Source organism: Catharus ustulatus, chromosome Z, assembly GCF_009819885.2.
Source record: "Catharus ustulatus isolate bCatUst1 chromosome Z, bCatUst1.pri.v2, whole genome shotgun sequence".
NCBI lineage: Eukaryota > Metazoa > Chordata > Aves > Passeriformes > Turdidae > Catharus > Catharus ustulatus.
Window position 1 is genome coordinate 37757227 of NC_046262.2, and position 16939 is coordinate 37774165.

Genomic DNA, 16939 nt, shown 5'->3' on the forward strand with positions numbered 1-16939 from the left:
AGGACCCACGTGCAACAAAGTTGCCAAATAGTAACAGAATCGCAGCAGGGCGGGGTTTACTGGCTCGGCTCGGGGCTACCGACGAGGCCAGGAGGCCCAGCTCGGTGCTGCCACTCGGGGCCGGTTGCCGCCGCCGGGCTCGCTTGCCCCAGCCCGGCGCTGCGCCGCGGTGGCAGGGGGGCATGGAGCCCACCGGCACCCGCGGTGGTGGTGGGAGGCGGGAATGGAGCCCACTGGCACCCACGGCAGCGGTAGCAGGAGGGGACGGGAGCCCCCCGCCTCCCCCTGAGCCGCGGGGCCAGCAGGAGGGAGCCCCTGCCGCCCCTGGGCTGCGCTGTCTGAAGGAGGGAGCTCCCCCGCCTCCCACTGAGCCGCGGGGCCAGAAGAAGGGAGCCCCCTCCTCACCCCCGAGCCGCGGGGCCAGCAGGAGAGAGCTCCCCACCTGCCCCCCGAGCCGCGGGGCCAGCAGGAGGGAGCTCCCCCACCTTCCTCCCTCCGCCGCGCTGCCTGCACAGAGCCCGGCTCCAACCACGGCGCAACAGAGTAACCAATTTGTAACAATCACGCAGTCCCGGGTTTTACTGGCCGGTGCTCGGCTCAGCACCTTGGCTGCACTTCCGGGGTTGGAAATGTCAGAAAATTATTCACATGTTAGCCGCTCCTGAGTGTAAGCCACATTTCTGGCGTGGGAGCAAGATTTTAGTCAAAACGGTGCGGCTTGTAATCGTGAAATTAGTGTACTAGCAGACAGCACTATTTCAAAAATTACTGACTTTCTAAAAAATTGATATGCATTTTGCACTGTTTAGGTATAAAATATTCATAACTAGTGACACAGAAGACAGCTATTAAGTTAGAAACAGATAGAAACACTAACTTTAAAAATATTATACAAATTATTACTACCTCAGATATGCAGTATTTGGACAAGAAGCTCTCATGTTTCTTGCGAAAATTTCCATTTCTACAGATGTTCTTTTAAGTGCACTTAAATACAAAACCCCAAAAATATATCCACTCTGTGTATAGTAATTCTGGTAAAACTTATAGCAAAAACCAAGGTGAAAATTAAACCCAAATTACAAAATATCCCAAAACATCATTCCTATGTGAGATTTCAGTTTACTTTACTACTAGGTATCAAATTACAAGATCTGGTTGTAGCTGTGTTCTAAAAGGCACTATACTACTGCAAATTACTGTATCTGGGTTGCAAATCCATCTTTATCTATAAATCACAGGTACTTAGTGGCAATATATTGGATTATTTCTAATGGACCAAATACAAGACCAGGTAGCTGCAATGTTAATAACCCAATGGGTCTAGAAAATTATTAAGTCACAGAATTTAGGCAATAGTTGCTGTTCCCTTTCCTATGTATTTCAACAAATTACACAGCATGAATAAAAAAGCACAGAATGACAACACAACTCAAAAAATATCTGCAGTCACCATTTACAAATTAAATTAGAAATCTGCAGTTATGATTACCCGTCCAGAGCGAGGTATTTCATAAGGTCAAAATCTCTTCCAAAACTTTAAAAAACTCACCAGACCTCAACTTACCTTTTTAAGTTTTTTTATTGTCACCTGAAGATCCCCAACTTCACTGTCATACTGGCGCTTCAGCTCATTTAGTGCTTCTTCAGCTTTTTGCTTCTCCTGCAATATTTTTAATCTCATTAGAAGTTGAGACAGGTTTCAAATGTTTATAAAAAAATTCATTCATCAGCTTGGAAAGCACATACTTTTTGCTTAGACAAATGTCTTTTTCCATTCTGTCCCTTCCTTTAGATCCATAGATTCTCATTCTGTAATTACAGTCCACTTATAAAACACTCATAGAAATAAAATGGTGGCATGAAAGCAAAGATATGGGTCCATTTAGTGTTTTCTATTCATGATTCCTGTGATTAACATTCTCAATGTCACTCATTGTTTTACTTGGCTTTTCTTTTAATTTTTTTTTTTTGGCTTGCAATTGTTGGAACGTTATAGGCCCATGTCAGCAAAAGGCAAGCAGACATCAGCATCTCCAGTTTCAAATGTCTGTCCCAGGAACAGAGACAAGGGGGTGGTTTGAATGCTGCCTATTCAATAACCTGCACATCACAGGATGGTCTCAGCAGGAAAAATAACACGATGGAAAATAAAGTAGTGCCATCTTTTACCAGGGTGCATGGCAGGGTGTGTGCCGGACTGGAGTCAGGACTGCACAGTTTTTGAGCACCAGGACAGAGCCACTGTTGCAACTGCTGAAGCTGTTGGAGCCACTGTCCTGCAACTTTTGCCATCACCACAGAGTGAACCCAGACACCTGCCCTGCTGTCACCACCACAGCCCCAGAGAGAGAGAGGCTGCACTGGTTCTGCCACCCTCCACTGCAATCTGCATCTTGGCAGCACAACTCCTTATTCAGACAAGCCCTCTGTCCAGGGTTTGGATTGTCCCTGTCTTCCCTTACTTCAGGTCCTGGGGAGAGGAGATTGAGCTGTGAGAGCCTCCAGGCATGCTGCCTTTGTTTTCCTCCCTGTGGAATGGGGAGCTGCATCAGGATGTCACCATTTTGCCTGTGTTTAGACTGTACTGCCCACAGGGATATTCAGTGGTGAATGCCCATTCATGGGTAAAACTTTCTCTCTCTTTGTATACCCTGTACTATTAATATTGTTGTAATTATTGCAGCTTCCCAGTAAACTGTAAATCTACAGTAATTTCACGAATACAAGCTGCACCATTTTGACTAAGATTTTGCTCCCAAACCGGAAATGCAGCTAATACTCAGGAGCAGTTAATATGTGAATAATTTTCTGACATTTACAACCTCAGAAATGCCAGCCAGAGTGCCAAGCCGAGTAGCTGCAAAGCCGGCATTTCGTGATTGTTACAAATTGTTACTCTGTTGTGCCATGGGTGGAGCCTGGCTCCCTGCAGGCAGCACGGGGGGCGGGGAGAGAGGAGGGAGAGCTCCCTCCTTCCCTCCTCTGCCGCAGCCCGGGGGAGAGACGGGGGGGCCCGGTGCCGCCATTGCTGCGGCTCGGGGGGAAGGCAGGGGCCCCGCACCGCCATTGCCGCAGCTCGGGGAGGAGGCGGGGTGCTCCGTCCCTGCCTGCCGCCGCTGCCGCGGGAGCACGGGGGGCTCCGTCTCTGCCTGCCACCACGAAGCAGCACCGGGCCGTAGTGACCAAGCCCAGTGGCAGCGGTGGCTGGCCCCGAGCAGCCCCGCTGAGCAGCAGCGCCCGGCTGGGCCACCTAGCCCCGTCAGCAGCCCCGAGCAGGCCGAGCCTGCACAGCCCGAGCCGAGCCAGTAAACCCCTCCCTGCCACAGTTATGTTACTAATTGGCAACTTTGTTGCACGCGGGTCCTCGCTGAGAACAACAGAGTGGCTTATACTCAGGTGTAGCTTATTTATGGACAAAGAACGAAATATTTGCCAACACCCAGAGATGTGGCTTATATTCAGTGCGGCTTGTATTCGTGAAATTACTGTAGTTTATAATTTCTCCTAGTTTCCTTTTTACTCAAAGTAGCAGAGTGGGTAAAAGACGACAATTGGAATGGGTTTAATTTTCTCACTGTTTGAAACCAGCACAGACACTCAGTCTAAATACCAATATCCGTATATAGTACTTGGTTTGAGTATCAAACCAAGTACAGCATTCTGAAATTTATTTTAATCAAAACAGAGTTTAGTGAGTGTGGTGTGCTATAGACTGATGTGTTTCACTCACTGGTCACTCTCCAGGGGTTCCAGTTTCACAACACAAGAAATTAGAATGCAGCAGTGACAGGTGGAGCCAATGAGACAACTTGAGTTTTCACATGGAGGAGGCAGGCATGGACTTTGCTTAGAATTCAGATTTAGAATTTCCCATAGGTGACACTGATATGTGTTAAAACAATTATCAAAGTAATCAATTTAAGCTGGATTCCCCTACTGTTGCTAACTGCACAGACTCCTAAGTATTATTTGGTAACTATTTACTTCCCTTGAAGAAACAAAATCCAGGATAGGTTCATGCAGAAGCAGGTGTCCCGGTGGCATGAGTGAGATCACTCAAACAATAGCCTTGATTACAGACATTAAGATTAATGGCTTAGTACATTCCCACAAAGTAAATAACTTAACATTTACTCTCAGGGCGTTTTAGTAGGTGCGGTATGTGGAGCTAAGAGCTACAAGAAACACTGGAGAGTGAAAATTAAAAAAGTCTTGTGAGAAACAAGCTAACAGATCATCTTTCATACCTATAGTTAGACGCAAACAGTGATTGAGAATACAGACTAGATGTAGATAACACATAGAAGACTGACTTTTGCATGCTAGTACCTAATTGTAGATGTTCTCAGAGTAAGCAAACACACACATCCCAGACATCTTTTTAAAGCAGTGAAAAAGAGTATTCAGGGCTCTTTTTAAGTGATTTATTATTTTGTGAGAACAGTAATTTTTCAGAGAAAATGGATTTGTTTTCTAAACATTAACAACTTAGCTTCTCTGGAAGAGAAAATTTATCTCTACTAAGAGGTGCATTACTACTAATTAAACATTCTAAAACACACCTTTTTTTTACAGGGTGATAGTTTTATCATTTTTATGCCATTATATTTTGTTTCTAGGAACACAATAGTCTTATGGTATGGTAGGACTGTTTTATCTTGTATAGGAAAAAAAGCTATTTGAAGCAAATCCATCAGAACACCATTTACCTTCACATATCAGTAGTGTGAACTACTTAAAATCAGCAAGTTGGCACACAGCACTTTTGCTTCTGGTTCTGCAAATACTCTGGTGAAAGAAGCTACAGCAAATATACATAGACGTTCAGTATACTGTGTGTGTATATGTTTTAATTAATGAATTTCTTATGCCCACACTAGAACACTTTCAGAAACTGTTATTCTTATGCCCATATAAAGTTCAGTTTATCTTAAATGAATGAAGTAACAATTCAAAATGAAGCAGGCAGCTGGACTTACTCCTTTGAATTACACAATCACAAGTGGCTCTAATACATCTCTCTCTGGGTAAGAGAAGAGGATTTTTACACCTTTTCATACAGATTGCAAGCAGGTTGAAACAACAGCTAAGATTGAGTAGATCAAAACAGAATTTCCCATGAAGTTTGAGAGGCCCAGCCCATCACATATTGTTATTACAGTGACCTTCTCTTAAGTCTCCAAAATGTAGTTACAGGAGAATGGAGGAAAGGAAGATCATTACTTCAGGCAGATAGACAAAGAAGGACCAAGTCATCCAAGCATTAAATTCTACATAAATTATTTTACTAGGAGAACAGATTGAGTTCTTTAGTGCTAAAATATCGCTTTCTCCAGTCTGTTTCCAATATTGGTCTCAGAAAGAAACTCTTCTTGGCCAGTATGCCCTCACAAAAAGGAAAGACTTTTTTTTTCTTGGTTTATTACACCTAAGCAGATACTCATCTTTGGGAAAGCATTAAGATCATTCATTTTTTATCTCATGGATAGCTTTTTCACATCCAGGCCCTGCCTACTGCCCTTTGAGTCAGGACCACAGGTGGCCATCCATCCTGCTTAAGATCACTGAGAGTTTAGTAATTATGAAATTCTGCAAATATGAAATACTCACTTCCTTTTTAACTTTTTGCTCTGCAGCCTGTATCCGTAGTTCCATCTCTTCCTCCAACTCACTGAGTTGAACTGTAGCTTTGTCCTGAGCTCTAAAATTTAGTAGAAAATACTCTCTTAGGAATTGCATTCCGGCTTGAAGAAATACTGTATGAAACACATCTGCCTACCTGAACTGAAACAAATTAGACAGACAGACATGGAAACAGTTTAACACTGCCCAGACCTTGAAACTGGTGTGGCTGGGAACGTAAATCCCAAATTAGCTTGAAGACGCTAGCAAATTAGATTATAGATAATAGCTCCAAGCTGATAATTAGCATGAAATACATCACATCTGCATGTCTAAAATTAAGTTAAAAAGATAAAAGGTGCCTCTCATTATCCTATGAAGAGACTTCAAAAGCAACTTCCATCACCCACATATATGAGATCTCTGTCCTGTGCTAATCTGTTTGGTTTTGGTAGTTATGATGTCAGACAGTTCCAAGCAGATAAAACAGGTAAATACACTCCTTGAAGCTCTCAGAGCAAAAGTATGACTTTTAAAATGAAAGTACAGTGGACATGTATGATAAAACTCAAAATTGCAGCCAAAGAAGAGGAGCCAAAACGTTTTAAGGATATTAACTAACAATTAAATCTGCAAAGATTTGGTCCAGAATTTATTAAAAGTATGGACAGCTAATCATTTGCAGGCTGTTGTATGCGCTTATGCATGAGGGCATGCATACAAGCTAACTTCAGAACTCAGTTTATGGGAATACTTTGCATGGCATGTTTTGGCATTAACTCTCAGAAGTTTAATCAAAAGAAGCATGAGAAGAGAGAGAAAAAAAAAAAAAGAAATTGCAGAACTGAACTAGAAACACAATCCACTATACCTTTTTACCGCTATGGCCAGAGTTTCCATCTCTGCGCTTTGAAGTTTGATCTCTTGGATGAAGTTCTTAATGACATGCTCATATGGCTGGATTAATCTTGGTTCTGCTATGTGTATGTTCTGATACAGAACACTGACCTGCTCTTGTCTGAAAAAGAGAGATATGCACATTTTAATGCACTTTACTTGGAACAATGCTCTATTAAAGGTTTGAAAATCTCACTACAAATTAAGATATTCCCCTCTGCCAATTTTTAAAATTTAACAAGCTAGATACAGGCTAGATACTACAGTATAGTACATGTAAATTCTTTTTAATTATGTTGACCATTTCCACTTTGCTGCTTTAATATAGCTACTGAAAAAAAAACATACAGTAATTTCACGAATACAAGCCACACCATTTGGACTTAGATTTTGCTCTCAAACTGGAAATGCAGCCAATATTCAGGAGTGGCTAATATGTGAATAATTTTCTGACATTTACAACCCCAGAAGTGCCAGCCAGGGTGCCGAGCCGAGCGCCTGCAAGTAAAACCCAGGATTTCGCGATTGTTACAAATTGGATACTGCGTTGCGCGGTGGGTGGGGCCAGCACAGCGCCGGCAGCGTGGAGGGAGGGAGGGAGGCAGGGGAGTTCCCTACTTCAGGCTGGGGAGAGGCTGTGCTGACATCCCCACGGCTCAGGGAGGAGGCGGGGGGCTCCGCCCCCGCTCTCTGCTGCCGCGGCGGGAGCAGGGGGCGCTCCGCGCTCGCCCGCCACCACCGCGGCGGGAGCGGGCCGGGGCGAGCGACCCCAGAGGCAGCGGCCAGCCCCGAGAGGGCCCGCCGAGCAGCCCCACCGAGCTGGGCCACCTGGCCCTGTCAGCAGCCCCTAGTGGGCCGAGCCTGCACAGCCCGAGCTGAGCCAGTAAACCCCGCCCTGCCGCGGTTCTGTTACTAATTGGCAACTTTGTTGCACGTGGGTCCTCGCTGCGAACGACAGAGTGGCTTATATTCAGGTGCGGCTTATTTATGGACAAAAAACGAAATATTTGCTAACACCCAGAGATGCGGCTTATACTTAGTGCGGCTTGTATTCGTGAAATCACTGTAACCAAAAAAACTCCCTTCCTAATCGTTGTGTTTGTTTTTTTTTTTTACTTCTATTCACAGTGTAATGAAGAGAATGCCACTGGAGTAACCCACAATGTATATCAAGTTTCTTGATTGCTCTAATGTTAATCATAATGTGTGAAGAAACCTAAGATTAGAGGAGGCTGCATAAGGATTAAAAATGGATATGAATGCCAACTACCTAAGTTAAAAGGGAAAGGAGATAGAATGAGGTGGGCTTTAGGCAAAGTAAGAATACAGCCCTTCAGTTTCAGACAAATTATTTTGGTCTATACCCAAATAAATTTGTTGTTACAAGAAATTAATTATGCATATGTCTCTCATGTAAAAAATTATGGCTATATCTCATAAAGAAGAAGGAAAACATTTCTGTAGGTATTTTAGTCGTTAAAAGCTCTCCCGAAATTCATAGTGAAAAGCTGCCTCAATGCAGGAATAGTATATTCTGATTTCTATTTAATCTGGACTTACATAGATTGCACACAATTCTAATTGTCAGAGCAAAAAACCTTTTCAAGATTTAAAAAAAATTATTTATGAAGTCTATTACTAGATAAATAGCACTGATTTCTGTTCATGCTACTGGTATGTCATGCAAACCCTTTGTTTTACATCCTATGTTCTAACTCCTGGATTACATTAGGCAATATACCAGAAAATATTCTGTAACAGAATTTAGCTGTCCAAAGGAAACCTGAACGTGATTGACATAGGCTATATGCTAGAACATGAACAGGTATTCAACAACTTAAAAACCGAATTAAAAAAAAGGAAAAGAGAAGATCAAGTCTAGAAAAGTAGAGAAAAAAGGCCAGTAATGAGGAAATACACATTATCAGAAGTAGAAATACAACCAAAAATAATGTTTTGCAACTTGAAGTCTAACACCATATCTAACATCACAAACATATGCCCTCTTTTTGTTGCTAATGAACACCTGAACTCTGACTAAATAATCCTCCTTATTAGACAGCTGAAGTTTTCCTATCTTCAGTGCTATTTAACACCTTCACCAAACACATGATATCAACAATCACTGTATATTCACTTAATTTTTTCCAACTTGAAGCAATTACACAGCTTTGACTATCAATGCTGCAGCACACAGCTTCTTGATTGTGATTTCTCCACTGAAGGTCTTACTTTATTAAAACAGTACATAACTGTTATTATAGCTCAAACTCCCTTTTAAACAATTAAACTACTTCAGGACACTGTAAAACTTGTTTCAGCTGAAAAGTTGACATTCATTTTGAGACAGAGAAACATAAAAACAGCACAAAGAGATAAAGATTTACTGATGCCTGAGAAATTTCTGTGTACATACATGTTTCTCTCTTGCAAAGGATATCCTTTACAAAGGCTAATGCTTACCTACATTTAGTAAGTCAAATATCTTCCAATGTATGCACACAATTTCTTTTTCAAAATCTATTCTGAACACAGTAATGTTGAGGTTCACAAAAGGTAGCAGATTTATCTGACCATCAGATGCTACAAACTCTGTATAAATAATGTAACATTAAAGAACTTCTCAAATACATATTTATTCAATTAATGATTTGCATTTTAAAAACTGTTAAGGACACTTCCAGAATCCACCTGGAGGCCTGTAGTCAGTGGCATTTTCTGGGATCAATCCTGGCACCAGTCTTGCTCAACTTGTTTGACCCAGATGAAAGGATAGAAGGTACCCTCGGGAAGTTTCCTGATGGCACTAAACTGAGGGAGTGGCTGAAGGTTCTGCTGCCATTCCATGGCAGAATTTTGATAGTCTGGAGAGTTGGGCAGAGAGAAAATGAGTTCAACAAGAGCCAATGTTGGGTCCTGCACCTGGGGAGGAGCAACCCCAAGTGCCAGCACAGGCTGGAGCTGAGCTCCTGCAGAGCAGCTGTGTGGAGAAAGACCTGGGGCTCCAGGTGCATCACAAGCTGTCCATGAGCTGGCAGTGCCCTCATGGCCAGGAGGGCCAAGGGTATCCTGGGGTGCACTGGGAAGATCATGGCCAGAAGGCTGAGGGAGTTGCGCCTCTACTGAGGCACACTACTGCATGCATTTATTTCAGTTGCTTCTGCAAAGTGCAGACACCAAACACTAGTACCCATAAAAAGTCTAATATTGTGGCCAAGGATTGCTTTGGCTTTACCCTACCTCATCTCAAAGGTTTTATAGCATAAACCATCTGTAAAATTAGTACTTAGTAAGAGTAATTAGTCAATATTTGCACGGCTTCACATGAGTTAACTTAAGCAAAGTTACAGTATTCAAAGAGCTCCTGTGAGAACTGCATAAAGAAAATAAAACTGCTCTGATTATAATGCAATTTCTAATATGGTTGAATAGAAGAGAAGCAGGAGAGCAGTGGGGTGAGGGGGAGGACCCACAACAAAAGCACACAATACTGATTTTGGAGATATCAGATATTTAGATTATAATGCGTCACAATTTCCTTTAATCCACACAGCTATATTAATAGTTATGATTCATAGTATTACTTCTGTTTTGCTGATTGTACAGTAACCATTTACCTAATAATCTTCACTCTAAATGCAGTTCAGAGGAAGATGATAGAATTTTTCAACTCATGTGCTCCTTATGTAGTTGCCAGAAAGATTATGCTATGTTACACAGGCATCTCAGTCTGACCCTAAGGGCTGTATTAGGTTTTAGAACACTAATTTAATAATCTCTTTCTACTGTAGGTCAGCTTGCAAAATTGTTCTGATCACTTGCAGAAGTTCTGTTTTGGTATGGACACGAAGAGATGATGCATAAGGTGGTCTGAGCTGGGTGGTCAGAACAAAACAAAGCTCAAGCATTATGCATCTGATAACTGTCCTTACACTGGAGACCAACAGCTTATGTGTGCCTCCAAGAGATTGAGAAGTAACTTTTTCTGAATAGCAGACACATTGGATATGCCACTGTAACGGTCAGAAAAGAACAATGAAATCTGATACAGATTGGAAAAGATCTAACTTTGTCACTGTCGAGTGCCTAACATTTTCTCTAGATTGAGTGCCTTGAAGAAAAACAGATTACACAGAATTTTAACACAGTGTAAAATTCAAAATATTTGTCAACTTGAAGCACTATGGGGTTTTTAATACTGCCTTTTCTTTTCTGTATTCACCCCTTCAGAAACAGGTTGCATTAAAAGAAGACGATCAAACCAGCAGCCCTCAGATGGGACAGCCCAGGCAAGGTCTGAATTCCAGAGGAAAGATTATGAATGTTTCCAAAGCAGTAATTTAGATCCAGTGGAGCAGCAACGGAAAAGACTGTGGGACAGGCAGGGAAAGATGAATTCTGTGGAAAAGGAGAACACCTCAAAGACATTATGGCAAATGATCACATGATGATATCAGGAAAATAATCCATGAAAATGAATGCTACAGCGCTTAAGTCAGTTGGCACAGAAGCTGCTTTGATTAAAGCACAAATCAGAAGAGGAATAAAAAAAAAATAAGGTAGCTCAGAAATTCTTCTAGCTCACAGAAATGCATCCATCACATTTCCAGCAGAGCGCACATCTCAAACCCGTCATGATATGCATCAAAAAACAAGACAACACCCTTACAGAAGAGATCTCCTCTCCAGCATTGTGGCAAAAAAAAAGAGGACACAGTATTTGTTTTTCCTCAGGATTGGCCTTTATGCCCCCTCTAGGGAACATGCTTCAACTTCCAGGGAAACCTCTCCACTCCTAACATCAAGGCCCATCATCTCATGGAAGTAAACACAAATTGCTGAGAAAGGTTAATACTGTGCTCTATATTGACTTCAGTAAAATTCTCTCCTAGTTCATGACAGCAAGAGCATGACAGATTTTGGACAGGTTTTTAATGCAGCAGAGTTTCTCTTCTTTGCTGTAGTACAGTGGCATAGCCCATGAGTATCGCCCGTTTTCACAATTTAAGTAGCTCACATTAAGAACAGAATGCTTTTCTCATTTTATCACATCCCCCAGTTACACATTTTCTATGCAGCTCCAGACAACATGACTGGGGGCACACTGTTATCATAATCACACTAAAAGACTTTGGAATTGTATGAGGCATAAAATCTCACAATCAGGCAGCACTGAAATCTGAGTCTGATGAATAGTCAGTTTGGCTGAAAGTACAAGGCACACAAATCAAACAGACCCAAAGACTAAAAAGCAAAGCAATGGAGTATGAGATCTCTCAGAGGCAGGAGATTTAACTTGAAATAGGGATACAAACTTTCAGCTTCAGATTAACCAACCCATTCATGCTCTAATTAATTTAGTTCATTTAGTTCATAAGATTATCTTATCCTATTTGCCAAATATTGCATAAAAGTTGCCTGGTAGGGCTTAGTCTTTCAACAGCCTTTGTTCTTTCTTTCTGTCTAAAGTCTTTGACATTGAAATTCAAAAATCTGTTTTCCGGGACGTTTTTTGCCTATAATTTACAGACGGTATTCCTAAGTATAGGATTTCTCTTGTACTGTCAGAGGATGTTAGGTTATTCCTTGCTCAAGCTTTGGAATGGAAAAAGGATTGCCACTAGGGAGACATTCCTACACGCTCAAAGGAACACATCTGTCTATTACACATCTGTCTATTAAGAGCATGGAGGGAACCATTCAGTCTTGACACTGAAATTCAAACTGAGATTGGACACAAGAAAGAATGCAACATCCAGTAAACTCAAGGGATAAACACTCTCAGTGTGGCAGTAAACCAAAGCACTCACTGCCTGGAGCACCAAAAAGGTAAGATTCTTTTTTGTCCACTTTTGTACCATTGCATATACTTCCTAGAAGAATAAACTAGTGAACACAGCTGACTTCTCAATAAAACAGATCTCCAGCTGGCAATTCATCACTATATACATACATACATATATATATACATAGGTATATATATATAAACTAAAGACATTGATTACATGTAACAATGCAGCCCTCTGTAAAAATCCACTACACATGTTACGTTATTAGGTTATCAGCCTGGAAAGACTTTCCACCTTTTTTTTCCCTAGAGGCAAATTGCCCACCAAGCACAAGTAAAAGCTAGGCAACAATACACTGAATCACAGTAACCACGTTATCAAGAAATTTAACAATTTAGTCCAAAAAATCTGTTCAGGTGAGGAGGAAAGGAGCAAGGCTGTAAAGAGACTCTTTAATGTGACTCTGCCTGTTTAACTGCAAACAATAAAAACACAGCTTCAGCACAGACTTGAATCTTTTGAAGTACAATCTAAAAGGGCAATGCAACTGATACACCAAACTGCAGAGGTATGATCCACCACACAACAAAATTACCTTTTCCAAATAAGCAATTAAATTCAAAATATGCTTATTGTAATATATGCTTATTTTAGTATCTGGTAGTAAATAATTTTGTATTAAATGCCTCTACTACATTGAGGACAGGGTCAGGGTATAGATCTGTTACTGGTTTTCACAGCTCCTTATGAAGTCTTCTAAAAAGCTCAGTCACAGAAACTGAACTTTCAGGTTCTGAAACGGATACAGAACCATATGTATCATGAAAATTTTCCCTCTGATTTCCGTGGGTACTCACTTAGGCTGAGGAGTGTCAGAGATCATAGGTGTTTACTGTTTCTCCCGGCTTCAACCCTTATCTCACCACTTCCATTTGCTATGCCTTGTTTCTCTCTGTAAAAACCCCAAAAGTAAGCATTAAAGCATATGTGCCAGTGACTTGGTAGTCTGTGGCCACAGGCAGAGCATTTTGAGGAACTGAAACCCAAAATGATCAAGATAAAAACCACACAACTGAGACTAAAAAATATGGACTACTGCACTAATATGGCTTTGAGGAGTTTCTCTTTGGTAATTACTTTTCTCCCAGATGTCAATGTCAGAACAAATATATGAAGAGCAATAAAACACAACATAAGGATGCCAATTGTTTTATAGCACTGAAAATGGAGGTGTGTTCCAAGACAGTTGTAGCTTTCAAATTACCACCTTTTCCTGAGACAAACAACTAAAACAAATTAAATCTTTTAAACAAAAAGATAAATATATTTTTTGAAGTCCAGCTTGTACTTCACTTGATTTTGTTATATTCTTCTTCTTAAGATTCCTAAAAGAATTTCATTATGAGTGATGACTCATGTAAGTCCTAATGATTTTAGCAGAACTACTTACAGAAAAAAACCTTACAGATATGTTCCAAAAAAAAAAGATGTGGGCTACAAAAGGAAAAAAAAGTTGAACTGTAGAACAGACCTGCTTCTAGCACTTCAGGACAGAAGAAAGAAAGAAAAAACAAAGGGCACACCGCTTTTCAATTGACACTGATACACTTAAATACAGCCAACTATGAAGGATGCTCAAATCTGAACCTGAATAGGAAACATTTACATCAAATTACCTACCTGATAGTATTTAGCCAACAAAACTTAGTTGTTTCCAGTTTTTATGTAAAAGAATCCTAACACAAATTACATTATGTTATGATGAATTTAGCAAAAGTACGAGATGTGTCTGCATAGTAGAGCCAATTACAGCTGTTCCTCTTCCTTACTACTATCCTTTTTGACAATCAGTTAGACTATACTGAAACTGCTGCTGCAAACAGTAACCAGGATACAGAAACAGAACTATTACCAAGAGGAGACAGATGCTTTCACAGGTTATCACTGTTCATGAGTCAGATTTTTTTTTCAGCTCCCATTGAGTTTCTGACTTCAGGTTATAAACTTTGTCTGCAAGCTTTCAAACAGTCTTTTGTTCTTGTTCTGTTTCTGTAGAAAGCCAACGTCTAACAAGGAAAGCACCATTAACAAATTAAGAAAGACCAGTATGAATTTGCTGATCTGTCTGAAAAGGGGCAGTCTAATAAGACTAAAGAGTATTAGTCCAAAAATAAAAGAAAATTGAGTCCAGATTTGTACATGAGTAGTAGGTTAAGTAACTGAAAATTTATCTGAAGAAACTTTTCACCTCATAATTCAAACACATTTTTAATAGGTCTGGAACTAAATTATTGGTATAGGTAGGAATTTAAGGAGCACTATATAGAGACAACGTAGAGACATATTCACACACACGACATTTTTAAACTCTCTTGACTAGCTGCCAAATCCCGAAACTCAGATTACTTGTTTCCCATCATAAACTACAATTTTAAAATGAAGCGGAATCACTTTATACTTTCTACGGCCAACATTTTCATACTAATTTTTGAGCACCACAGCCTTCAGACACATTCATGAGAGTCATCAAAATGTGTCTCTGTACAGTGGAACCAGCCCCACACTGACAGACCCATGGTAAACGAGTTTAAATCTCAAACCTAGCTACCGACAGCTGTCTTCACTGAGACCGGGGACAAAAATTCTCACAATCTTCAGTGAGATTATCAGACCCAGGGCCATATTTACCGACACCGCTAACATGAAGGTAACGATGCTGCTGGTCAGCCTTTACCAGGAAAAGGTTCACAAAGCTGGAAGAAAAATGCCAGGGGCTGGTCGGGGTATTCCCGACGAGGAGGAAGTTCCTGCGGAGCCGGCAGAACTTTACATCCCTTGCATTCTAGCAGCCTGACTTTCCCACGTGGGTCGCAGGCAGAGCAAGCGGAGGAAGCCCGAGGCAGCTGCCCGCTGGAAGAACAGCGTTGGAAACCATCCCGGCAGGGAAGCAGGTGTGCGGAAAGCTGAGGGGTCAGGCCACTCGGCCGTTCCTAGCCGGGATTGCATCAGCGCCGGCGGCAGCCCCGCCGGGAGGGCCGCTCCCGCCCCCAGCACGGCGGGGCCGGCTCGGCAGCGCCGGGGCCGGGGTGCCCAAGGCTCAGCCCCGGGGTCACGACCCGCTCCCATGGTCGGGTTTGGGCTGGGACGGAGCGGGCGGGGCCGGACCTTACCTGGGGATGTACCTCGCCTCGTCCCCGAGCCGCACCTCGAAGTCCTTCCAGGGCTGCTCCAGCCCCGCGGCGACCCAAGGCGCTGACGGCTCCTCCTCCTCCATGTCCTCGCCCCCCGGCTCGCTGCAGCCCGGCTGCGGCCGCGTGGCGCCGCGGAAGCCACGGGCGAACTCCGGGAAGGTGATGGCCCCGTCGCGGTCGCTGTCGAGGCGCTGGAAGATGGCCTCGGCCTCGGCCGGCCGCACCCGGAGCTCGGCGCAGAGAGCAGCGAAGTCCTCCCGCTCGATGCGGCCCGAGCCGCTGGCGTCGCACGCCAGGAAGAGGGCGCGCAAGCGGGACAGCTCGTCCCCCGCCGCCTCGGGATCCATCGGCCAGCGCCGGAGCGCGGAGACTCCGAGCGCGGGCAGAAGGCGATGGGAGCGGGCGGGCGGCTGCCCTACCTGCGGCTCAGCGGGGCGGGCCGGACCCTGCTCCGCCCCGGCTCCCCGCGGGGCCGGGCACGGCCGGGAGGCGGAACGCAGGTGTTGGCTGCTGGCCAGGGCAGGTCCCGGGCCGGGCCCCCGGCACCCCCGGGAGAACGGGGCGGTCCCGCGCCGGCAGCGGCCGCGCTGCCCCAAGGACTGTGGGGGCTCGGGGTCCCCGTCGAGCCCAAGGAGTTGCGAACGGCGCAGGTAACTACAGACAGCAAGGCAGGGTAAAAAACATGTCTCACCCCCCTGCAGCACTCAAATGTGAGTCCTGATACTATGCGGTCACCGTAAGGTGTTAAAACCTAGCTTCCGTTTTCCAACATAATAAAATACTCTTCGTGGAAGACCCAGAACCCACATGATGACACGAAGTTTGAACAGATGAATTCTCGCTGACACAAATAGCCTTGGAGTTATACCTTGCAGGTATGGGCTCACAGATGTCTCACCACCAATGGTTTAGAAAGGTGGGTTGTTAAAATACATCTTAAACTGAAAATGCAGAAGAGGCATTCAAATCAATAAACCTGAGGAGACAGCTTTTCATTGATTTTGAAGAACCAGTGTCTTTCTCGATGGAAGTCAAGATGTCTTCCTGTTGAAGTCAGGCTCAAGTCTCAGGTTACATTTGAATCTAAGGGATTTTTAAATTATTGTTTATTTCCCTACATTTATTCTTGCTGATGTCTATCTGAAAATGCAAATTGTGCTATACCACAATTGGGATAAACAGACTACAAATCTATCAAAATAGGATTTCCTTATTGACCGAACATAGCCTGATTTTGTGATCCAGCAAAGCATAAATAGTCCATCTGACCTCTCCTAAATAAATCACATACTGTAAATGGGAACTATCAAGTACTCCTCTCCCTAAGACATGGAATGCCCTCAAAAGATTTTTTTAAAATAGCTTTTGATTATTAACCCATGAGGATTAGACAGACAGACAACAATCTTTCTTTAGACAATAAAAAGTTTCATAAAA

General features: G+C 42.9%; 1 protein-coding gene across 1 annotated transcript in view; it reads right to left on the reverse strand.

The window, feature by feature from the left end:
* RASEF (RAS and EF-hand domain containing) overlaps positions 1 to 15885 on the reverse strand; it is a 34913-nt gene extending 19028 nt beyond the window's left edge. The window contains exons 1-4 of the mRNA XM_033086392.1: positions 15482 to 15885; positions 6497 to 6643; positions 5614 to 5704; positions 1568 to 1663 (exon numbers count right to left, since the gene is read on the reverse strand). Of these exons, the coding sequence (XP_032942283.1) occupies positions 1568 to 1663; positions 5614 to 5704; positions 6497 to 6643; positions 15482 to 15849 (702 nt within the window). The 5' untranslated portion in view covers positions 15850 to 15885. The remainder of the gene's footprint in view (positions 1 to 1567; positions 1664 to 5613; positions 5705 to 6496; positions 6644 to 15481) is intronic.
* Positions 15886 to 16939: the final 1054 nt, after the last annotated feature.